This window comes from Rhincodon typus, chromosome 5 (assembly GCF_021869965.1).
Source record: "Rhincodon typus isolate 14 chromosome 5, sRhiTyp1.1, whole genome shotgun sequence".
Lineage (NCBI taxonomy): Eukaryota > Metazoa > Chordata > Chondrichthyes > Orectolobiformes > Rhincodontidae > Rhincodon > Rhincodon typus.
In genome coordinates, this window is record NC_063336.1 from 30,023,246 (window position 1) to 30,049,494 (window position 26,249).

Below are 26,249 nucleotides of genomic sequence, written 5' to 3' on the forward strand. Positions count from 1 at the left end.
GTTGAATTTCAGTCATGGGTATTCATGTAAACAGATAGAAATAACTTTGATACTTCAAGTTGCCATCTGTTTGGCATCCCAACTTCTTCCCAAGGAAGATGGATGTTTTCCTCAAGCAAGCTGATTCTTGATCATGCATAAAGCACAAGGACGTTCAGGTCTGGAGTGCAGAAGCTGCTTTCTTTCTTCCCTTCCTCACCCCGCCACCTGCTGCAGCAGCACCCTGCCTAAACCATTACATGCAGGTTGAGCAAAAATCTATGTACTTTTTAAAATACCAATTGATATAATGATTTTCTTTTGTTGTGTAGACAGTAGATCGGATCATAATCATATATTACTTACTTGTGGTATACATTTGAGATGCTTGGCCTTGCTGTCCAGGATTTTCTTCTGTGGTAGGTTTTATCATAGATTGGTCATCCTCCAACTTTTGTGCATCTAGAGTTGAATCTAGTGAATCTAGCAGGACAACTATAAATGACAAGAACAGATAATTATATATCTGACACAACAAAATCATGTTAAGTTACAAAAAAAGAAAAAAAATTCAAAAATAATTTTAATTCTACAATACTTTTCACATTCCATGAAAAGTTTTCAAACAAAATCTTTTCTCGTCATCAAGCTTGTTGATAACCTACAGATATAAAATCTGGCTTCAAGTAGCAACCCAGACTCCAATAAAGGCAATTAAGATCAGACTTCATTTGTACCCTTGTGGCAAAAGCCTTTACTTCTCAGACTGGGAAAGTGTTGTATTTTCTAGCTTCCTTATTCCTTAAAGATTTCAAGACCATATTCTTAGTCATGCTCTGGTTGATTAATAGGCAATCAAACTAAATAAGAATGCATTGAAGCTGGCGGAGATTACAGAGATAGGGAGGGGCAAGGCCATGAATTTGAAAATAAAAATAGGTTTTAAGATCAAAGTATTGTTAGTCTGAGAACCAATATAGTCAGTCAATGAGCATAGGTTTCTCATTCCACAGAATTAAAACTATTAAACAGTTCAGAAACTTGATCAACCATTCCAACTGTTGGAGATGAACATGAAAATTGCTCATATTGCTTCTCGTCTATATCAATTTGCCTAGATACAACTGGCAGCATCCAAGTGTGTACTTAAGGCAAAGTGAAAATTTCATAAACTTTCAGTCAAACTTAATGATTCTGGGTTATCCTAGCTAGGAAACATCCATTTTCCTTGGGAAGAAGTTGGAATGCCAAACAGATGGCAACTTGAAGTATCAACATTGTTTCTATCTGCTTAATCTCATGATGAGCGGATGACGCTACCAACATAGTACCTTTGGCTTACTGCTACGATTGATGAACCCCACTTTGCCTAGTCTTTACTTATGCATGTCTCCCTCCAAACTGTTCACTTTGCTTTTGAAGCTGGTGCATGTTAAGAATTTAGTCAGTCCTTTTGTTTAAATTTCAAATCTGATCTTTAGGTTTTCTGAATTTCCATGGTTAGTACTGCTGCCTCACAGTGCCAGGTACCCAGGTTCAACTCCACCCTCGGGTCACTGTGTGGAGTTTGCATATTTTCCCTGCATCTGTGTGGGTTTCCTCTGGGTGCGCCGGTTTCCTCGGGGTGCGCCGGTTTCCTCGCACAATCCAAAAATTCAGATTAGGTGGATTGGGTTATGCTAAATTGCCCATAGTGTCCAGGAACGTGCAGGCTAGGTGAGTTATCCGTGGGAAATGCTGGGTTACAGGGACAGAGCAGAGGAGTAGGTCTGAGTAGGATGCTCTTCAAAGGTCGACGAGGACTCGATGAGCTGAATTGCCTGCTTCCACACTGTAGCAATTCTATGTTTCTGTGATCCCTCTTAATTTGCATTTTTCTAAGATCACAGTCGATAATCTCATATCACTTGCATTTTTAAGTGTTTAAATATCTCAATCCTTTAATTTCTCTACTGCTTAACTGATACCTGGAACATAGTATGATATAAAATAAAAATGAGCAGGCTATTCGCCCCCTTCAAGCCTGCTCCACCATTCAATATGACTGATTATGGCTGATCATCCAAGTGTTCCTGCTTTCTCACCATATCCTTTGATCCCTTTAGCCAGAAGAACCTTATCTAATGTCTTCTTGAAACAATCAATGTTTTGGCATCAGCTACTTTCTGTAGCAGAGAATTCCACAGACTCACCACTCTTGGGTGAAGAAATTCTCCTCACGATAGAATCATACATTACAGAAGAGGTGCCACCAGGAGGTGCCACCCCCTTGGTCCATTAAGTCTGTACCACTGAAAATATAATACTACCTCCACTAGATTAGCTTTCCCACACTAGGCCCATAGCCTTGGATGTTTTGACACTTCAAACATTCATTCAAAGACATTTTAAAGGTTGTGAGCTTTCCTGTATCAACTACCATCCCCGGCAGTGCATTACAGACACTCACCATTCCTCTAGGTGAAGAATTTTTTCCTCAAATCCCCTCGACACCTCCTGCCTTTCACTTTAAAATTATGCCCCCTTGTTACTGACCCTTTAACTAAGCTGCTTTCCATCCACCCTGTCCATGCCCCTCATAATCTTATACACCTCTGTCAGGTCTTCCTTCAATTTTCTCTGCTCCAAGCTCATCCAGCCTCTCTTCGTTACATGGAATCTCATGATCCCACCTTCTTTACCAATTTCCTATGTGGGACCTTATCAAAAGCCTTGCTGAAATCTATATAAACAAAATCAACTGCCCTGCCCTCCTCCAAACACTTGGTCATCTCCTCAAAAAACTCTACCATATTTGTTAGGCATAGAGAGACAATTGGTAGTGAGTTTAACTTAACCTCAGATGAGGGGCAAGGTTGAAAAGGTAGAATCTTGAAGATGACCTCAGCCTGTTAGCATACTGTTAGCATAACCGTGCATCACAAACCATGTCTCCAGGCAACAGAACAAACCAACCCACACATCATCTTCATCCTAAATGGCCTACTCTGTATTCTTAGACTGTGAGACCTGGTTCTGGACTCCCTGGTCATTGGAAAAATCTAGTGTTGTTCGAATTTTAAAGGTTTCTAGAAAAGTCCCCCCACCTCATTCTTCTAAATTCCATTGAATATAGTCCCAACTGATCCAGTCTCTTTTCATATGTCAGTCCTGCCATGCCAGGAATCAGTCCGATAAACCTTCATTACACTCCCTCCACAGATCAGGAGACAAAACTAAAATCATACTCCTGATGTGGTCTTACCAAAGCCCTGTACAATCGCAGCAAGACATTCTACTCCAATCCTCTCATTTTGAAGGCCCATGTACCATTTGCCTTCTTCATCGTCTGCTGTGCCTGCATGGGTACGATCAGCAACTGGTGTACAAAGACAGCCCAGGTCTCATTGCACCCACACTCCCCACCCTTCTCAATCTAATCACTTCAGATAAACATCTGCCTTACTGCTTTTGCAACCCGAGTGGATAAGCTCATTTGTATCCACATTATACTTCATCTGCCATACATGTGCCCACTCACTCAACTTGTCCAAAATGACACTGAAGCACCTCTGCCTCCTCTTCACAGCTCACTCAACCACACCTATTTGTGTGAACTGCAAACTTGGATTCCAAGCATTAATCTAGCATTTTCCCCACAACTGATATCAGACTAACCAGCCTATAATTCCTTTTTTTTCCCTCATTTTTGGGGTTGCATTAGCTACCTTCCAATCTATGCAAACTGATCCAGAGCCTATAGCATCTTGAAAGTTGACCACCAATGCATCTACTATTTCTAGGGCCACTTCCTTATTATTGTGGGATTATAGTTTATTGGGCCTTGGGGATTTATTGATCTTTTAAATGCATCAATTTCCCCAACACAATTTCCCCACTAATACTGATTTCCTTTAGTTCTTCCTTCTCTCAGAACCTTGTGTTCCACAACATTTTTGCGATGTTATTTCTGCCTTCCTTTGTGAGGGCGGAACTAAAATATGTATTTAATTGGTCTTCCATCTCTTTGTTCTCTATTATTATTTCCCATGTTTCTGTTAGATCAGATATAACATCAACCACTGATTCCCTGATACATGTTTTAGTATGTTTTACATATTTCGTCTTCCCTTTCATCCAATACTAGTACATTGCTGTTCGGAATTAAACAATAAAGGCAGACAATGAGTGAAACCTTGACTATTCTCTCTCGAGATACTGTTTGACAAGCAATATATATTCAGCCTCTCTGTTCGTTTCATATTTCTGGTAATTTACTTTTTATCCTTCATCTGTTTGCTCTCCCAACCTTACCTCGCTTCACCTCTGTTGGAAGACAAATGAAAAAGATCAATTTATACAGAAATTTTTGGATGGTTTTTGTGGATCATTCCCCTGTTAAGTAACATTCCCTTTGGAAGTAAAAAACGTTTGAGTAAGAAGACATTGCAAAAACAAATTATTTAGATAAATATGAAATTAATATTAATGTCTTAAAAGGGAAACAATTTACACTGTCATTAATATAAAAATGTTCAAATACACGACAATTTCACAAATGGAATTAGAGAACTAGAGAAATGGATACCAATCCGTGGTTAGAAAGACAAGGATGAGCGACTGCAATATTAGAAAGATGAGTTTTTAAGGTGTCTTAAAGTTTGAGAATAAAAGGAAAAGTGGAAGGGTTTCAAACAGAAATTCCATGGAATAGAAACACAATGGCCGAAAGCGGAAATACAAAAATGACCAGAATTGCATGAAAGAATGCAACATAATTGTGAAGGAATATCAACCCAATAGAAACAGCTAATGCAGAGGTTATAGAAAGAGAGAAACTTAGAACAATCACCACCACAAGAGAAAAAAAGTACACAGTAAACTACGGGGACTTGTCTGTTTTCAATCCCAAAGGCCTAGTGGGGACCTTTGGCCTTAAAAGGAAGTGGCAACAGAGATAGTGAATCTATTGGTTACAATATTCCAAAATTCCCTGGATGCAAAGGTTTCAGGGAATTGTAAAAATGCTAACAAAACCCCCTTATTCAAAAACTGAGGGAGGCAGAAAGTGGAAAACTATAGACCAGTTTAACATGTGTTGTTGAGAAATTGCGAGAATCCATTATTAAAGGAAATAATAACAGGGCACTTGGAAAGTCAAAAATCAATCCATCAGCCAGCTTGATTTCATGAAGAATAAATCATGGTTTAACTAATTTGGTAGCAATCTATGAAGGTGAAACATGCAGGATAATAGGGATCCTGCAGATGTAGTATATCTGGACTTCCAGAAGACCTCTGATAAGGTGCCACACAAAAGATTAATATACAAGGTAAGAGCACAAGGATTGCGGGTAATTTATTAGCTTGGACAGAGGATTGGTTAACCAACAGAAAGCAAGTAGTTGGGATAAATGGGTCTTTTTCAAGTTGGCAAGACATAACAGATGACAGGGTGCCACAGGTTTCGATCCTCATGCCCCAATTATTCACAGTTTATCTCCATGACTTGGATGCAGAGATAGAAAGCACCAAACCCAAATTTGTAGATGACACCAAAATTGATGGGAAAGTAAGTTGCAATCTAGGAATAAGAAATTTACAAAGTTGACATAGATAGGTTAGATGAATGGGGAAAATTTGGCATAATATAGATAAGAGTGAGGCTTTCCATTTTGGTTGGAGTCCTTGTGCATGAACTGCATAAAACTAGTGTGCGGGTACAGCGGGTAACAAAAGGAAGGCAAATGGAATTTTGGCATTTGTTGCAAAAGGAATAGCACATAAAAGTTGGGAAGTGTTGCTGCAACTATACAAAAGTCAGACCTCACCTAGAGATTTGTGTACAGTTTTAGGCTCCTTACTTGAGGAGAATGTAGATTCATTGGAGGCATTTCAAACGAGGTTCACTGAATTGGTTCCAGAGATGAGGGCTTTGTCTTGTGAAGCGAGATTGAGCAGTTTAAGCCAATCTGTTTGGAGTTGAGAAGAATGAAAGGAGATCTATTCGAGGCATATAAGACGCTAAAGGCGATTGTGAAAGTAGACATAAAAAGGAAATTTTCTCATATGGAGCAATCTAAAATGAGAGGTCATTGTTTTAGGATAAGAGGTAGCAGATTTAAAACTTTAAGGAAACAATTATTTCTGTCAAAGCATTGTGAATCTGCAGAATTCACTACTCCAGAGTGTGAGTGATTCTGGGACATTGAGTAAATGTAAGGAGGTGATAGACATATTTTTAAAACAGCAATGAGTTAAAGTGTTATGGAAAGCAGGCAAGAAAACAGAGTTGAGGCTAAGAGGAGACCATATCAAAGAGAAAACTTCAGGGGCTGAATTGCCTACTCCTGCTCTGAATTCTTATGTCCTTAAGTTTATGGCGAGAGTTTTGAAAGAAATTATCTTTAGGTGTTACAGATCATAAAATGTTGAGTTGAGTTATCATGAGAAATCTGGGTCCTGATCGTGGGTGTGCTTTGTAATGCATAGGAATCAGAAGGCTGGGACAAGACAATGACTCTACAACAAAAGTAGCATAGAATTTGCCACTAAAATTGCACCCATGTTCTTATGGTCTATAAAATCTGCTAGAATTCAGTTTGAAAATAAATTCTACACCAGTAAATATTAAAAGACTACCAAAAAGCATTAGAACAGTTCTCTTTGACATAAATGATTCTTCAAATATATCATGAACAAAGACAGCACTTACCTTTTGCCAGCATACCAGGCTCTGCATCCTAAAATAAGAACATAAATAATCAAGATTATTTCAAACTGTATTTAGTGTTTGAAAGAGTTCTAAAACTTTTATTCTAGGCCTAGCTATCAATTGACTCCTGATCCAAGTTTCTCCTAGAGGGAGATATTAAGGATGCTTCTTGGAGAATCATGTATAGGAAGAAGATATAATGATGTGTTGTGGGAACTGAAAGAGAAGGTGGAATAAGTAATTTGAAAATTCAACACCAACAACCTATTTTTATGCAGCACCTTCAGCATAATGAGACACTCCAAGGTGCTTTATAGGAACATCTAAAGCCAAATTTGAAAGAGCCAGATAAAGTGATACTAGGGCAAATTGCTAAAAGTGGGGAGAATAAAAATAAACGTAGACTTTAACAAGCATTGTAAAGGAGGAAAGAGAGATTCTGAGTCAGATAGATAAAGAGAGGGAAGTTCAGAGTTTAAGAGCAGGCAGCTGAAGGCATGGCCATCAATGATGAGCAATTCAAATCAGCAAACCTCAAGGCAATTACACACGGTATACAGCATAGAAACGGTACTTTCAGCCCAACCAGTCCATGTGCTACACACAAAGCTCCTTCCATCTTTTTTCACTGTAATCTACCATTGCAACCATTTTTTCTCTTCTCCATCAAGGGCTTAAATTGATGGCCCTAGTTATTTCTTGTAAGCATATGGAATGGCTGGGACAAATCATAAATTAAACACAGTGAAGCTCATTAATCTAATATATTAACTCCCTATCATAGATTCAGAATGCAACTGTTGTTCCTTCAAATCTGGCAGAAGTTTCGACATATTTATCCCGCTGAGTTCTGACATCCATCTGAAATGTTCTTGTTAATAAATTTCATTTACGCTCCTTGCTACTATTTTATTCCGAAGTAATAATTTCACTTGTGTCATTTTTGCACATCACATATCTGGAAGTGCTATCACACTGGACCAAACATTGTTTTTCATTCATCACTATGACTTTTTTGCTGTTTTTATCTATTAACCACCACCAGTAAGTTATCTGTGTAGTAAATCAGACATTTGCGTGCAAAGCCTGTTACGGACAATGTAAACCATCAAAAGTGAGGGAAAGGTAGGGAGAGGGGGAAAGAGGGCTAAATCAAAATGGAGTTGGAAGGGGGACTCATGCCTTTTAATGTTCTGGCATTTCTTGATTCCAAGTGGCTGGTTCTTTCCGAGTGTCTGCTAGTCACCCAAATTGCATTATTGTATAATCTGCCTCCCAAAACATGATAACTGAGGCCTGTGCAGAGTGTTATTGAACTTCCTGATTCACAGGTATTAAATATTTAACTACATGGTCTGTTTCTTGCCTTCAACAAACTCTCTATAGATTCTCTAATCCAAAATTACGCTGGGGAAGCTGACCTACTTGGTCTAATTTGTCCTTCAATTACCTGGCCTCTCACACATTCCCAGCTTTTCTTTAACTCAAATACTACAGAATTTGAATATTGCTGAAAAAAAACACACACACATTGTCAAAAGTTTTTGTGATGCACTCATCAGGATAGTTCTCCAGAATAAAAATTCAAGTGGGAAAAAAAAACAAAATTTCTATTGTGAGAGAGGACAGTGCTCATTGGTCAGCCAGTGGAGTCTAATTGGGGAAGATGTTCCTGTGGAGAATACACCAATTAATGCTGATTGACAGTTAACAGTAGCCTTTGTTTACATTTTAAACCAGGTAGACTGACTGATTGTTCTAGGCCCGAAACGTCAGCCTTCCTGCTCCTCTGATGCTGCTTGGCCTGCTGTGTTCATCCAGCTATATACCTTGTTATCTCAGATTCTCCAGCATCTGCAGTTCCTACTACCTCTGAAACAAGATTGACTGATTGGTTCATTTCTCAAGGCAATGCCCTGACCAGTGAATAGCTGTCACCTATTTTGTTCAGTTTAAACAGGTGCAATGCATAAACATAGGCTTTTGTTCACAAAAGAACAGGGCCCTGTGTACAGGAGGTCCCCAGCTTATCATCTTGAGAGTGTTTGGAAGTTGATGTGTATGCAAGTCGGAATACCATACAGTATAAGAAAAAATCAGTTCTTGAGAACAAGCAAATGTCTGCATATGGATCCTCAAAATTAATAGTAATTTGGGATCTTATTTGTAAGCATGCAAATCAGCCATTCGTAAATCAGGGAAACGGTGTATTAATGTATGTAGCTTCCAGTACATGCAAGCCATCACAATGGAAACCTGACTGACAATCCTAATTTGGATATCACTGCAACTTCTCACACACTCAGGGTTTTCCAGATGTTGTCCAATTGTAGAATCGATTGCCAATCACTCGGAGTATTTTGCAAACGTTGGTTGGTTGGGTAAGGTCAATGTATTGGTCATTTTGAATCGCTGAAGGGACATGCTGTTTGACATTACCCGCCTGCCAATGCAGAAAGCTGGAATCACACCAGCAATGAAATCCATTACTCAGCTGTGTGGTAGTCAGAATGTCTTTTTGATTTGATTTCAACACCTCGTAGGTCGTGAATACTATGTGTAGTACCATGTGTAAAATACCATTTTCATACTGTTACTATGCAACAGCAATACCTGTTGCTCAAACATTTGATACGACTTACCAAGGGTAATCTGGAGGTAGATTGGACACTTTTCAGGGGCAAGAGTAACCGTCTTAGGCTATGACTTTGCACAGTGTACAGTAAGAAACCATTTGATAAGGGTAACCATTATTTCGCAGGATACCTTCACTGGTCAGTGTACATGTTGGGAGTCCTACAGCTCCATGGATAAGAAGATTGGCTTTATCAGCAACTTTGTAAATAGGGCGTAAACCAGTTGCAAATATTGAAGATGGTAGGTGGGATGTCACTTCCATTGACTGCTTTGGCCTGAATGCAGTCAATCTTAGGGTGTTGCTTGAGTTGTACCATCCAGGCAGGGGTAAAGCTGTTTCTAAAAAAAAAATCATACTCCTGTTTTGTGCCTTGAAGACAGTGATGGTAGTGAGCTACTTGCAGCAGAATTCCTAGTCTCTGACCTACTTTTGGAGTAACAGTATATATTTGGCAGGTCCATTTCAGCTTATTTTCAATGATAATGCTCAGGATATTGATAGTGGAGGATTCAATGCTATTACACATCAAGAGGCAATGATTAAATTCTCTTTTCAGAAACGGTCCTTAGCAGTTGTGTAGTGCAAATATTACTTGCCACTTGTCAACCCAAGCCTTTTGTTCATAACAGGAGATGACGACTCATAACAGGACAGAAAGAACCTGTATGGGTGATGGTTGTCTGACAGTTTCCTCATGGAGAGAATCCCAGCCCTTGCAGAAGATGACTCATGCAGGTACAGAGAAATATTGCTGCCAATTGAATAAGTACCACTCTTCATTCCACAGCAACTTTCACATTAACCCCACTGTCACTCTCAATCATTGCATACCACTTGTAAATACTGGCTACTAGACCTTTTTGCCTTGCAGGATATGCAAGCCTGCCCTGGACCTCTGTAGTGAAACACCAAGCTCCTACAGAGGCCTCAGCGAAAGTATCGGCAAGGCCGCCAACTACACCCTCCACCAGCTTTATTCGTTCACAGGATGAGGGTGTCGCTGGCTAGGACAGCATTTATTGCCCATCCCTAATTGCCCAGAGGGCAGTTAACAGTCAACCACATTGTTGTGGGTCTGGAATCATATGTAGGCCAGACCAGGTAAGAATGGCAGTTTCCTCCCCTAAAGGACATTAGTGAGTCAGATGGGTTTTTCCTGACAATCGACAATGGATTCATAGTCTTCACTAGATTCTGAATTCCAGATATTTATTGAACTCAAATTCCACCAAACTGCAGCGGCAGGACTCGAACCCAGGTCCCCAGAATGTTATCTGGGGCTCTCAATTAACACTCCAGTGATTATACCACTAGGCCATCACCTCCACCAGCTCAGAAACTGATATTTTGGGATGGGCGACAAACTGTAGACATAGAGAGTGCAGGTACACAATCTGGTGAGTTTCTGTCAGCAATAGCTGTTCAACTAACAGAGTAAGAAACAGCCGGGCAGTTGGCACTTGGAGGACTGCTAGAGACCATGTAACTGCTTAGCCACTGGCAAGAGATAATCCTGAAGGGTCAGCATTCAGGGACTTAATTTAAATGCAAAGGGAAAGCTGCAGCGGCAGATAGGTATATGGAACACAATGCCTCTCATTACCCAGAAGCTGCACAAGTGCAGTGAACCATGCAACCTACTGCCTCCTTCTATGAACAGGTTGCTGGCTGCCATGGAGAGGCTGGTCAGCACCGTCACAGACTGCTGGAGACGTAAACGCACCAGCAATCCTTCACCACGCCCATGGGTCCCAAGGACCAAAGGCATGGTGATATGGAACCCTGACTTCAGTCTAGGTGTCCCCTCGTCATAGGAAATCAGAGTCGTGCCAGGAGGCACACAGTTAAAGGTAGAATAGGCCCTTTGGGAGCCAGAAGTGGCTGAGCTCTCCATCTTCACCGTGCCTGCCTCCCTCTGATCGTTGGATAAATTCAATTCGAAGAAGGGCAACCTATCTCTGGCAAGAAGACCTTGATACGTTTGGCCTGTTTAGAGACTGAAACTCCTCTGGGGTGGTCCCACCAAACCTACAAGGCCAATGGGCTCCACTTCTAAGCAAGCTTCTTCCGTTCCAGCTGCAAAACCAGGGAGTACACGGAGACATAAGGGAAGAAGAAAATGTACTGAAGGCGCTTTGGTGGCATGGGTGAAAATGACTTGTACATCACTCTCAGTTTCAGCATAAATGTTAATTTTTGTATATGGTTCTCACCATTCTCTCAACGTTCAGCAGCACTTCATAGTCATAGACGAGCTCCATGGATGGAGCTCTGCACTAAGAGTCTACTGCTCCATCTGAGAGCAGGGGAAACAATGTGTACACACGGCATTGAGTCATGGTCACTCTTCTTAAACATCCCTAATGGTTGGCTGCCTCTGTGTGCAAAGGTGTAGAGGTCAAAGTACTGTCCAGCAGTGGCTGTGCACTTAGTGTGTCAATGCTATAGGATGGCCGGACAATAAGGTCAAAAGATGGTAAGAAGTAGGAGTAGAAGTATGCCATTCAGACTATCAAGTCTGCTCTATCATTCAATAAAAGCACAGCTGATCTGATAATCCTTAACTCAACTTTATTGCTTTTACCCTTGACTCCCTTATTCAATAAAATCTATCTCAGCCTTGAATATATGTAATGACCCAGCCTTTACAGGCCTCTGTGGCAAACAATTCCACAGACTCACTACCCTCAGAAAAATAAACAATCCTGCTACTTTCTGCCTTAAATGGGTAACTGCCTACTCTGAGATTATGCCCTCTACTGTTGTTATATTCTCTTGCAAGGGAGAGTAACTTTTCTGCATTATACCTGTCGAGTCCCTCAAGAATCTTGTATGCTTCAAAAAGGTTGCCTCTCGTTCTTCTAAAGTCTAAGGAGTACAGGCCAAACCTATTCAACCTCTCCTCGTAAGACTGTCCCTCTATACCTGGTATCAGCTAGAGAACGCTCTCTGAACTAATGCTGGAGAATCTGAGATAACAAGGTGTAGAGCTGGACGAACACAGCAGGCCAAGCAGCATCAGAGGAACAGGAAAGCTGACTTTTCGGGCCTCGACCCTTCTTCAGAAATAGGAGAGGGGAAGGGGATTCTGAAATAAAATGGGAGAGGGGGGAGGTGGATGGAAGATGGATAAAGGAGAAGGTAGGTGGAGAGGAGACAGACAGGTCAAAGAGGCAGGGGTGGAGGCAGTAAAGGTGAGTGTAGGTGGGGAGTTAGGGAGGGGATAGGTCAGTCCAGGGAGGACAGACAGGTCAAGGGGGCGGGATGAGGCTAGTAGGTAGGAGATGGGGGTGGGGCTTGAGGTGGGAGGAGGGGATAGGTGGGAGGAAGAACAGGTTGGGGAGGCAGGGACAAGCTGGGCTAGTTTTGGGATGCGGTAGGGGGAGGGGAGATTTTGAAGCTTGGCACGAGTCAGACCAACAGATCATTTGTATAGTTTTAGCCAGACCTCCCTATTTTTATGCTCCATTTCATTTGAAATAAAGACCAACATTCTATTTCCTTTCCCTTTTTCTTGCTGAACTTGGATGCTAGCATTTGTAATTTATGCACTTACAAATTCCTCTATTCCGTAGCTTTCTGCAGTATTTCCTCATTTTACATAGTACTCAGCTCTTGTATTCTTCCTGCTAAAGCATAACCTCACACTTTCCAAAATTATTTTCAATCTGTCAGTTTTTTGCCCACTCACTTAACCTGTATATATCCTTCTGAAGACTCGGGTCATCCTCATCACCTGCTTTATTGCCGGTTTTTGTCTTCTTCAAACTTGGTTATAGGATATTCACGTTTCTCATCCAAAATGATCAATATATATTGCAAGTAACTGCCATACAACCAAGGAACAAGATTAGGCCATTCAGTCCTTCGAATTTGCTCCGCCATTTAATGAGATCATGGTTGATCTAATTTTAACCTCAACTACATTCCTGCATATCTCCAATAATCTTTCTTCTCCTTGGTAATCCCTAGGCCCAGTCCACTTCCCTGCAGCGCTACACTAGTTAAGGGTTTCAGTCCTTAAAATATCCCCCTTATTCTCAACTCCATCTTCTATTAATTAGTCAATCCTCTAATCATACCAATATACTACCTCCAACACAATGGGATCTTATCTTATTAAATAGCCTCATGTGAAATACCTTCTGAAGGTCCAAAATATAACATCCATCATTTCCCCTTGATCTATCCTGCCTGCTACCTCTTCAAAGTATGTTGTACATTGTACGGGCCTGCGACCAATGTTCTGTCCTTTTATAAGCGCTATTGTCATAGATGAAGTCACTTACCCTGCCTACACCTATGTCGCTCAGATCCCTAAAAAGGTCCTGTCAGTAACAGAAAAAGCAGCAGGCCAATTGACTTCAAGTCTGTTACACTTTTCAAGTAGAGTTTGTTGCCTCCTTCAATAAATGCAAATGAATGGTACAGCATATGGAAGAGATTGATTAATCAAGACCTAGATTCATTTTTTTCATTCCACCTGGCTTTGTAGGGCATAGATTTGAAGGGTCACCAGGCAGAAAAGTCTGCTTCACAAAAGCAGAATTTTGCTGTATTAGGCTAAATACTGGTCTTTGACGAACTGCACTTTTTTTTTGCCCCAAGCAGACATTTATTTTTTTAAAAATGGCCCATGAAAATGAAGTTATATTAGAATTTTTTGTTCCAAGTATCGAGCTTACAAAATAAATACAATACCTGCTCTTTTGTCTCCTTTACAGTTTCAGGACTACATTCAGTCTTCAATATATTGTCATCTAATCCAATTCCCTCACTTCCAAATTTGGCATCAGAATAATCGTCAAAATCATCACTGTAATGTCTTGAAGCTGAAATCCAAAGTTTAGAACACTATTAATTCTGCGGACACATTTCAAATTACAGGTACATAATTGCACATACATCAGAAAACAAGTTTCTAAATTAAAATGACCTACACAATTGAAGAATTTGTATAAACACAAAATTGTAATCAATACAATGATACTAGTTTTCCCACAGACAAAGCACAGCCAATTGAATATTCTAACCGTAATATGGCAAACACTAACAATATAAATACCTAGTAGCCACAAAATACCACAATCTTCTAGATTTGGAAAAACTCCCACTGTTCTTTATTATAGAAAGAATTTGTGAGAGCAACTTATAAACTAGCTGTAAAAATTCTTGAAAAATTAACTTACAATTGAGAAAAAGCATTTAGTGATTTATACTTATAAACATGATGTTTTGCACCACATTGAAGAATGCAGTTACTGTTGATGATGTCAGGGATTTCTACTATTTCTACAAATTAATTTCATAAAATCTTATAGGTACAAATGCCTATCAACCCTTGCCACTCACTCAAAGAATTACCCACTTGTTCCATTCTGCTGCTCTTCATACTTTTTCATTGAATTTATCCCCTTCCCTTTCAAAGACCATTTAATTACCAACAATGCATTAGGTCTGTTTGAACAACTTCTTAATTGGATGAAAATATTCTAATTTCTCCTTTTGTTCTTTAGGTGATGATCTTTAAATTTACACGTTCCTACTTGCAAAAATTAAATCCTCAAAATTTTAAAATCTTGTATTAACCTTTTCTGATGTAGTGTAGTAACGCTACTTTTGAACAACACAAGTATATCTCTTCTCTCTTAGGAGTGAAAAGACCAAAAATAAAACAACACTGCTAGCTATAACTGCATTTTTTTTGTAGTCGTAACAAAGGAAATTCAGCAACAAGTGACGCAAATCCAGTTTTAACAGCACTACCTGTGGTGCTTTTAAGTCTGGACTCATCTTCCTTTGTTTCCTCAATCTCCAGAACTTGTAGTCGGTCTTCATTTCTAAAAATAAAAATAAAAATAAAACTGGATTCTTAAAACTGAAAAGAATTTAGTATTTAGCAAATAGAATCTGGGGTGCGATGCTCTTCGGAGTATTGGTGTGGACTTATTGGGCCAAATGGCCTGTTTCCCCTCTGTAGGGATTCTACAAGATACATAGGTTTACAATGTAAAAGGATATGGCAGCATTGCAGGGCAGCTGATAAGGCCATGATACATACAGTGGGATAGGAAGGTTTGAGTGTATAAACATAGAAAAAACAGCAACAAATAGGGGCATGGGAGAAAACAACTGGGAAAAAAGGCATATTTAAACGGCTCTTTATTTAAATGTCATAGTATTCATAACAAATAAATGAATTAATGACACAAATAGAAGTTAATGGATATGATCTTATAGCCAATTAAGGAGACAGTTTAACAAGACATCAAAGTTGGAGACTAAATTTTCAAAGGTAAGTGACTTTTGAAAGGATAGACAGGAAGGAAAGAGCAGAGAGATAGCTTTGTAAGTACACGATGAAATAAATACAAAAGAAAGAAATGATCTTTGACTGGAAGTTGCAGACTCCACATTGACGGAACTAAGATATAATGAAAGCAAGAAGACACTGGTGGGAGTAGTCTATAGGTCCCTTAACAGTTGATATACTATAAAACACAGAATATATCAGGAGGTAATGAGGGCATGTAAAAAGGCAGTACATTAATCATGGGTGACTTTAATCTTCATATAGATTGGGAAAATTTTACTGGCAGAGGTAGCTATGAGGAAGAATTTATATAAACGTATTTAGGACAATTTTGTAGAACAATATCTTGTGGATCGAACAAGGGAGCAGTCTATTTTGGATTTGGTGATGTGTAGTGAGGCAGGTTTAATAAGCTACCTCAGTGTAAGAGATCTCCTCAGAAACAGTGATTATAACATGGTAGAATTTAGCATACAGTTTGAAAGTGAGAAATGTGGTATGGAAACAACTGTGCAAAACTTAAACAAAGGGTTATCAAAAAGTATGAGGGCAGAGTTGGCTGGAGTAGACTAGGAAAGGAATTTAGCAGAAAAGACAGTTAATGAAAATGGCAGGCATTTATACTTCCTGACTCTCAGCAAAGAAATATTCCAGTCAGGAAGAAGTGAAGGGAAGAAACCAACCGTGGTTAACTTAGCAAGTTAAAGACAGGATCAAATTTTTAAAAATATATAGTGTGAGAAAGATTAGTGGTAAGCCAGAGAATTTGGAAAGTTTTAAAAGCCAACAAAAAAAATGGAGAAAATAAACCTAGGGCAAACTAGCAAATACCATTAAAACATACAGTAAAAGTCTCTTTGAACATCTAAGAAGGAAGAGAGGTGCCAGAAGGAACACAGATCCCTTAGAGAATGAGACTGGGAAAATAATAATGGGGAAAATCAAGAAATGGCAGAGAAGGTGAAGAAATATTTTGCATTGGTGTTCATGGCAGAAAACATAAATAGCTTTCCAGAAATACAAAATAGTCAAGGGACAAAAGTCAAGGGAGAGAAAACAGATACATTAACTATCACGAGAGTAAAAGTACAAGGGAAACTACTGGGGCTAAAGGTTGATAAATCCACTGAATCTCATGGGCTAAATCCTAGGATACTAAAAGGGGATCAGCTACAGAGATGGTGACTGCACTTGTAGTAATCTTCCAAGAATCCATAGATTTTGGAAAAGTTCCAGGGGATTGGAAAACTGCCAATGTAAACATCCTTACTTAAAAAAGGATGAAGATGAAAACAAGTAAACATAGGTCAGTTAGCTTAACATTTGTCATTGAGAAAATGTTAGGGTCAATTATAGAGGATCTAATGACAGAGCATTTAGAAATACATAATAGAATCATGCAGATACTGATGAGTCTGATGTCAGTGTCAGACAAGTTGATGGAGTGGATTCTGAGAGACAGGATTTACATGTATTTGGAAAGGCAACGAGTGATTAGAGATAGCCAGTGTAGATTTGCACGTGGGCAATTGTTTTCACAAGCTTGATTGAGTTTTTTTGAGAACGTAACCAAGAGGAAAAAGGAGGGCAGAGCAGTATATGTTGTCTATATGGATTTTAACAAGGCCTTTGACAAGGTTCGACATGGTAAACTGGTCAGTAAAGTTCTTACATGGATTAAGGGAGAGCTAGTCAATTGGGTACCAAAGACAAAGGGAGGTGGGTACAGGGTTGTCTTTTGGGCTGGAGGCCTGTAACCAGTGGTGTTCCGCAGTGATTGGTGCTGTGTCCACTGTCGTCTATCATTTATATAAACGACTTGGATGAGAATATAGGAAGCATGTTTAATAAGTTTGCGGATGACACCAAAATTGGTGGTACAGTGAACAGTGAAGAACATTATCTACGTGTATAATGGGATCTTGATTAGCTGGGCCAATGAGCTATGGAGTGGCAAATAGAGTTTAATTTTTGATAAATGCAAGGTGTTGCATTTTGGTATGGCAAACTAGGGCAGGGCTCAATGGTAGGGCCCTGGGAAATGTTGTCAAACAGAGACCTAGGGGTGCAGGTACATAGTGGAGTCACAGGGTGGTGAAGGAGGCATTTGGCATGCTTGCCTTAGTTGGTCAGATGTTGTGGCGCTACAGGATATGGGTGAGGCCACTTTCAGAGTACTGCATACAGTTCTGTTAGTCCTGCTGTAGGAAAAGATTTACAAGGATGTTACTAGGACTGGAGGGTTTGTGTAATAAAGAGAGGCTGAATAGGCTGGGATATTTTTTTCCCTGGAGCCTAGGAGATTGAAGCGTGACCTCCTAGAGGTTTATAAAATAAGTAGAGGCATAGATAAGGTGAATAGCAATGGTCTTTTCCCTATGGTAGGGCAGTTCAAGACTAGAGGGCATTAGTTAAGGTGAAAGAGGAAAGATTTAAAAGGGACCGGAGGTGCAACTTTTTCATGCAGAGGGTGCTGTGTATGGAATGAACAGCCAGAGGAAGTGGTAGAGGTAGGTATAATTACAACATTCAAAACACATTTGGATAGATACATGAATAGGAAAGATTTGGAGGGATATGGGGAAAATGTAGGGAAATGGGACTAGTTTAGTTTGGGAAACCAGGGTCTGTTTCCATGCTGTATGACTGTAGGACTTTACAGTCAATATTGCTTCATGATGGAGAACCCATGCCTGGCAATTTTGTTAGAATTCTTTGAAGCAGCATAGATAATAGGGAACTAATAAATGTAATATATTAGGATCTTTAAGAAGGTATAAGGCTACTTAATAAGATAGGAGCCCATGGTGTTGGGAGTGGTATACTAACATTGAGTAACTAATAGAAGACAGAGTTAGGATAAGGGGGCATTTTCAGAATAGCAATCTGTAACTAGTAGAGAGCAACAGGGATCATTGCTAGGCCCACAATTATTTACAACCTATATAAAATGACTCAGATGAGAGAAATTATTGTACTCTTGCCAAGTTTACAGACGACAAAAATAGGTGGGAGGCAAGTGGTAAGGATGATAAAGGATCTTCAGAGGGATATAGACCAGTTAATTGAGTGGGCAAAAACTTGGCAGGTAAAATTTAATGTGGGAAAACGTAAACTTACACATTTTGGCAGGAAGAATAAAGTAAGATATTATTTAAATGGAGAAAGACTGCAGATGATTGTGGCACAGAGAGATTTTAGATCCTAATGCATAAAATCACAAAAAGCTAGCATCCAAGTTCAGCATGTTAGAGCAAGGGGAAATGAAATGTTGACCTTCATGTTAAAGGGAACGGGCTTAAAAATAGGAAAGTCTTGAAAAAAATATGTACAGTACTAATTAGACCAGACTTAAAATGCTTTGAATAGTTCTAGTCACCTTATCCAAAGAAAGATACACCGGCATTTGAGGCAGATCAAAGAAGGTTCGCTAGGATAATCACAAGTGTGGAGGGATTTTCTTAAAAGGAGAGGTCAGTAGGTCTGAGCCTCTACTCATTGGAGTTGAGAAGAAAGACACCTTATTGAAATATATGCTACATTTGGAGCTTGACAAGTAGGTGCAGTGAAGCTATTTTTCCTGGAGTGACAGTTTAGGACCACAAGGCATTATTCACTCCAAAGGTAGTGACACTGTGGAATTCTTCACTGCAGAGGGCTGTCAAAACTAGGTTGTTAAGTATATTCAGGGATGAAACAGACAAGTTTTTTTTTTAAATCAGTCGGGGAATCAAGTGCTGTGGGAAAAAGCAGGTAAGTGGTATTGAAGATTAGTAGATCAGCCATGATCTCACTGAATGGCAGAGAAGATTCATGGGCTTAATGGCCTATTTCTGATCCTACATCTTATGGTCTTATAAAGAACACTTCTGGGATAACATTCGAAGTCTTGTGTTGTTGAAGAATATTTGCAGTTCTCCTGAGGGAATTTTCTTACTGATTCATAGTAGCCAGAGGTATTGAATCTGTGGACTCAAGTTCTTTGTTTAGCTGAGAATAGTCGATTGTAGAGGTAGCTCCTTTCTCAAGATTAGCAAAGAACTTCACTTTCTCCTCTTCTTCTTCAAGTGTGTCCAGTCCTATTCCTGGAGTACTTTGCCGAGGCCCTGATGCCATGACGGAGTCTAAAAATGAATAAAACAACTTCTGTTAGCTTTGAAGAGTACTTTATAATGCATAGCAAATTCAATGTTCTCTACACATGACGCAGTGTTCTCTACACAGTTTCCACCTGAAAATGTCAAATCTAAGCACTTAAAACAGTAATCCACAAATTTATTAACTTGAAAGTACCCTCCTCTCATCATTGAAGGCAATTAATCATTTTTCCTTCCATATTTTTCTCTTGGATCTAATGCAGGTACATCAAGATTCAATTAATTTCAATGTTACAATGAATCAGACATTGTATTAAAATGGTTAAAGCACGGCGGGATATTCTTGGATGGCAGTAAGAATTTACACATTGTCTTCCATTTTACTCCCATTTCAGTTTTTTGCTTTACACAAAGTTCGTAAACTATTTCATACCATTTCGTTCCAAACTGTCTTGACTGATAGATACAGATATCCTCTCTCTTTCCTTCTCCTGATTTTGCTCTTCTTCAACCTCTGCAATGGATTGGGAAAACCTCTGCGATTTGAGAAAGCTCCTATTGATTCCGAGCACATCTGGCATTTTACCGAGGGAAGTTGGGAAGAAAGTGTGTTTAGTGCAAAATAGGCTTATTTCTTCAGTATGCGAATGCTGATGACATTACCCAAATCATACAATAACATTTTTAGAAACCAGAAACTATGAAAAGAGCAAAATAGTTTGGGTGTCAATGCACACAAATCACTGAAAGCAATTCAAAAAGGCTGACAGAACAAACATATTGTTAACTTTTAACTCAAGGTGCTGGAATAAAAATGTGAGGAACAAATACTTTTGTTGTCCAGATCTTTGGAAGACCCCATCTATAATGCATTCAGTTTTCAATAGCTGAAAAAGTAATATTGCCCTCAATGCATGTGACATGCAGATTTACCAGAATGATAATTATAAAAACAAAATGAGATTGCATAAATCTGGATGATTTCCCTTTAGAAGATTGAGGAATGAGTGAAGTGGAAATCTGTTCTATTTTTACTCCAACTCTCTTGAGACCTAATAAAGCCTATTGGAGTCAAATAGCATAAAAAAATATTTAATATCAAACGAAAATACTGCAGATTCTGGAAATCTAAAATAGAAACAATGCAGGAAACACTTGGCATGTCATTCAACATGTACGGAGAGGAAAACAGATTTAACAATGCAGGTCAATGAACTTTAGTCAGACACTCCTATTTTAAAAGTTTTACTGGCATCTAATGTTCAAATTTGAACTCTGTAGTTGAGCCAGCATCTCCATCCTTTTGGAAATTGAATTCTAGATTTATACCCCTCTTGATTAAGTTTCTAAATAGCATGACTGACTTTTAAATAATGGCCCCTTGATTTGAATTATTCTCACCGGAGAAAACATTTCCCCATGCCTGACTTATTGAATCATTTAATTACTTTAAAAACTCAATTTAAATAGAACATAAACAAAGAAAGAAAATAAAGGAAAAATAAGAAAACAAATTGTTAAGTAAAGGACAAGATGTCCCACTGTAAAGAATTCATGCAAATTCAAATTTAATTGCACAAAACTGAAATACAGCAAAAGTAGGTAGCAAGGCAAGTGGTGGACATGACAGAAAGAATCTACGGAGGGATATAAACAGATAAAGCGACTGGGCAAAAACTTGCCAGATAGAATATACTGTGGGAAAATGCAAAGTTATACAAGTTGTCTGGAAGAACAGTGTTTAAAATGAGAAAAACTACAGACAGCAACAGCATAGAGGGATTTGAAAGTGCTCAGGCATAAATCTTAAAATGCAAGCATGCAAGTTCAGCAGGTAATTGGGAAGGCAAATGGAATGAGTTGGCCTTTATTTCAAAGGGAATAGAGTGTAAATATAGGGAAGATTTGCTAAAACTAGACAATGCACTAGTCAGGCCAAACATTCTGTGAACAGTTTTTGGCCCACTGAAAGATACACTGCACTGGATGCAGTCCAGAGAAGGTTCATTAGGCTGATCCTGGACAGACAGACATATGAGGTTTAGTAGTTTTAGAAGAATGAAAGGTGGCTTCTTAAACATACAAGATTCTCAGGGGATTTGACAAGTTAAATAGAGTCACAGTAATAGAATCGTAAAAGTCGTTCCCTTTTTTTCATTTATTCGTTCACGGGATGTGGGCATCATTTATTGCCCATCCCAAATTACCCAGAGGGCAATTCAGAATCAACCACAATGCTGTGGGTGTAGAGTCACATGTAGTCCGGACCATCTGCTATGGTGGAATTCGAACCCAGGTCTCCTGAAAGATTATCGTGGTCTCTTGAGTCGTTGACTAATGGTCTAGCCATAATAGTGCTGGGGCTATCACCTCCCTTGTGGGAGAGTCTAGGATCAGAGGGCATAATCTCAGAATAAGCGGTCACCATTTTAAAACAGAGATGAGGAGGAATTTATTTTCTCAGACGGTAGTGAATCTTCACAATTCTTTACCACAGGGGTTTACTGAGGGTGGGTCATTAAGTATATTCAAGGCTGAAATAGACAGATTTTTAATCAGTAAGGGAATCAAGGTTATGGGGAAAGGGCGGGAATGTGGAGTTTAGGATTATCAGATCAGCCACCATCTCACTGAATTGTCAAGTAGGCTCAATAGGCAGGAAAGCCTGCTTCTACTCCTTCATCGTATGATCTTATGCAGCAAGATCCAGGTTTACACCACAGATTTTCCTCATACTGTATTTCTGGCCCACACTATTTCAAAAGAGACTTATATGGAGAAGACAGGTAATTCCATACAGCAAGAGAAGGATTTTCATTGTTTAATAAAAGCAGGCATGACTACTCAAGCCACTCTCAGGCAACCTAGAGGGAGCACTGAAAGGTAGCAACGGGAGGGCCTCAGAGCATTTACTTGGCATGCTAGGCATTAGAAAATATTAAAAGCTATTTAAATAAACTTTATTATCCCTTAGCAATCTGTTAGCTGTAAAGAACATTGGGATATCCTGAAGGTATGAAAAGGTGCTACATAAATGCAACATCTATCATTCTCACTTTGTTAATAAATCATAATTTCTATGTATTGTTAAAAGCTTTATGGACAAGTATAGTTTAGTTAGTTCGATGAAAACCTGGTGCTCATCTACTTTACAGTACACCCATATTAGGAAAAATAAATACCCTCCTGGGAACCTGGACTTTGAGACAGTGCATTTTCAACACACTCATCACCAATTTCTTTCATCGTTGTTTTAATGCCAGCATCAACGACTGCTGGCTGTCTTTTTAGTTTAGAAAATCTCCTCAGTGGGGGTTCTTGGATGAAGATGATAAGAGACGTGCCAGGAGATGCAAAAACACAAGAAAAGTAAATAAGATTAAATTAAAGACAAGCAACAGGAAAATAGAAGGAAAATTTACAATTTCAGTTTAAATACATTGTAAGAAGAGCTACTTTTCTGAACAATTTAAATGATTATAAAATTTGGCAGAGGTATTATGAGGCACCACCGAGTAGACAACTCCTTCTCTTTTCTTTGGAAAAGTACACACAAGTCCATAGGTGAGGTAAAACAAAGATAGTAGCCAAGAAGATAGATGTTCTCAAGGTGCTTGTATAGTTAAGGGGGTACACTATCTTTCTCGAGTTAATTTATTTTGTGCTGGTTGCCATTTGTTAAGAGATGATCTCAACCAGAGTGATGGACCAGAAGGAGGGTACACCTTGGGTATCTGTCCTTTGGTCCTTGACCAGATTAATTTGAAAAGAGAATAACTACAGTAAACTTCCAATCCCCTAGCAACAAACTGAATCAATGGATAATCAGAGAGGTGAGGACATTCCTCATCAGGCAGTGTATCCTTCTGCTGGAGGAGACAGCAGAATTAACTTCCTCGCATCTTGGTTATTTTGAGAACTGAACAGATATGAAACTGCCAATCCCAGCACAAATATTGGTTTCATCCATCCATTCACCCTTCAGGACCAGTAAAAACTGTCATGGGTTGTACGCTTTTCCTATCAGTCCAATGCATTATATTTAAACTGTTGCTTCTTAAACTATTTAACAAACTACTTTGAAACCATATGTGAATTTGAGCTCGACTTTGAATAACCTGTAATGCTTAGGCTTGAACTTAAAGGATATGCCATTTAAAGTAAAATCTGGAACCAAAAAAAAAAATTGATGCATTTTAGATGTTAGAGTGAAGCACTTAAAGTCTTCCATATTGCAATGCTATGGTACCCTCCGGTGGTAAGCATTCATGAAACAGACGCCATGCTGTGGCTGCACAAGGACAAAACAGCTACTTACTTCCTTCATCAGAATCATCATCATTAATCCACCATGGTTTAGCATCTTTTTTGATTTCTTTCCTTGTATGCTTTCCCAGTGAACTCAGAACACTAGATTTTGGTGAATTTCCCAAATCAACTGATTCATCTGAAATAGACTGTAATATGTGTAGTTATGAGAACAACAAAATAGCATGCAATGAAAGAACATGATAGTTCAATGAAAAATTAGTTATTTTTCAGTCAATATGGTGGAATAATGCTATAATTACCTGTTATGAAATATAAACTTATTGAGATGATAATTTCTTCAAAGAGTAATATTTACAGGCAACAGTTTTCAACAGAAATGCAAAGATTGTTCAAGGTTTAGTAAAAACCTAATAATTGGTTTTACGTTATAAAATCTTCAGGCAAAGCAATATTTCCAGTCAGGAACAAGACTTCTAGAATTTCCTCTAGTACCATCTTTTGGAAGAAATTCAAAATCTGTGAAAAAAACTCTTGAAACTTGTTTAGAATCTAATCCAAAATCTGATTAAATTATTTGTAGCGATGAAGAACATGCTGCAGGATAAATTCTAGCCCCACCCACTTTCATGGTGATGAAAGGTGGCTAACTACTATCACAGTTTATAAACTCGTTCTCACTTTACTAGAGAAATGTAACTGGATTTTTTGTAGTTAATAAAAGGTCCAGTTATTGCAGATCAATTTTTTTTCTAGCCTCGGAAACTAATTTTAAATGTTCTTGATTTTCTTCTATTTTAATAGGATTTCCTTTGTTTAAGATAATTTTTTAGACAGTTCATGACACTTCAGCTTCTCATATCATGTTCCATTCTTTGTTTTGCTGCCTGTAAAGTTTCTAAAAAGCAAAGGATAATCCAAGAGTTTTACTTTCTAGTTAACTGGCTGAGATGCAACTTTAATGTCATTGATTCTTATAAAGGTCGAAAGTCACACGATGCCAGGTTATAGTCCAACAGGTTTATTTGAAATCATAAGCTTTCGGAGTGCTGCTACTTCATCAGGTGAAGTCACCTGATGAAAGGGCAGTGTCTTCAAAGCCTGTGATTTCAAATAAACTTGTTGCACTATAAGTTGGTGTTGTGTGACTTTGGACCTTGTCAGCCCCAGTCCAACACTGGCACCTCCATATCACTGATACTTATACTAATTGATGCCATCACACTTAGTTGGAAGGTCCCTCAATTTGGTGCTAGATTCAAATTAAAAGGTGAAACCCACATTAGAAATTGCTAGATGTATGTCAGCAGCTTTTCTTGAGGTCACTTATCACAAAATACAGCCCAAGATTGAGAACAGAGAATCGAACAAATCCCTTTACAGAAGGCAACAAGATCACTTCTAGATTATTGAGATGGAAAATATCACAACATTCAAAATTAGCATGCATTTATGATAACTGCAAGGGGAAATTAGGAATTCACTCACAAGGAAGATAATCATGACCACAGGTTAACCGGCTTGGAAAAGGGCTGATTCTATACCCTAACTCTATATATTCCGGTGTCAACTTTCTAATTCAGATTCTATCTCGAAGCTCCATCTCGGACCTATTCCTTTTAGTAATAATCCACATATTATTATGAAACACATTATTATGCTATGGATCACTATGTTCTCAGCAGGCATTTTACATTTTTAATTGGAAACAGAATCAGAAGTTGCTGGAAAAGCTTATCAGGTCTGGCAACATCTGTGAAGAGAAATCAAAGTTAATGTTTCAGGTCCGGTGACCCTTCCTCAGAACAGTTCTGAGGAAGGGTCACTGGACTCGACACGTTAACTTTCATTTCTCTTCACAGATGCTGCCAGACCTGCTGAGCATTTCCAGCAACTTCTGATTCTGTTTCTGACTTACGACATCCGCAGTTCTTTCGGTTTTTACATTTTTAATTAATGTCAAATGAAGACAGTGTTTCCCTAAGTTATAATAATGCCATCTCTACAAAATTAGCTGTGAAGTACATTGGGATAATCAGAGATTGTAAAAGCTCTCACTAAATTTAATATTGTTTTACTTTCTTTCCATATCATTTTTTTGAAACTCCAGTAAGACGCAATTGCAATATCTACCTATTACAAATAAAAAGTGCTGAAATATGTTTTGTTACTATTTATGGCATCCCATCATCATATCTTTCCTCCTTCATCTTAAACAAGTGTGACACTAAGATTAGCCTTTCAGAGCCAAGTAGGTTG

General features: G+C 38.8%; 1 protein-coding gene across 6 annotated transcripts in view; it reads right to left on the reverse strand.

The window, feature by feature from the left end:
- Positions 1–26,249, reverse strand: part of LOC109934507 (centrosomal protein of 162 kDa-like) — a 59,235-nt gene that overhangs the window by 26,961 nt on the left and 6,025 nt on the right. For all 6 annotated transcript variants that reach the window (XM_048597134.1, XM_048597138.1, XM_048597136.1 and 3 more), the window contains 7 exons: positions 24,040–24,178; positions 20,155–20,295; positions 19,562–19,748; positions 15,078–15,151; positions 14,013–14,143; positions 6,674–6,701; positions 346–474 (listed from right to left, as the gene is read on the reverse strand). In XM_048597134.1, the coding sequence (XP_048453091.1) occupies positions 346–474; positions 6,674–6,701; positions 14,013–14,143; positions 15,078–15,151; positions 19,562–19,748; positions 20,155–20,295; positions 24,040–24,178 (829 nt within the window). The remainder of the gene's footprint in view (positions 1–345; positions 475–6,673; positions 6,702–14,012; positions 14,144–15,077; positions 15,152–19,561; positions 19,749–20,154; positions 20,296–24,039; positions 24,179–26,249) is intronic.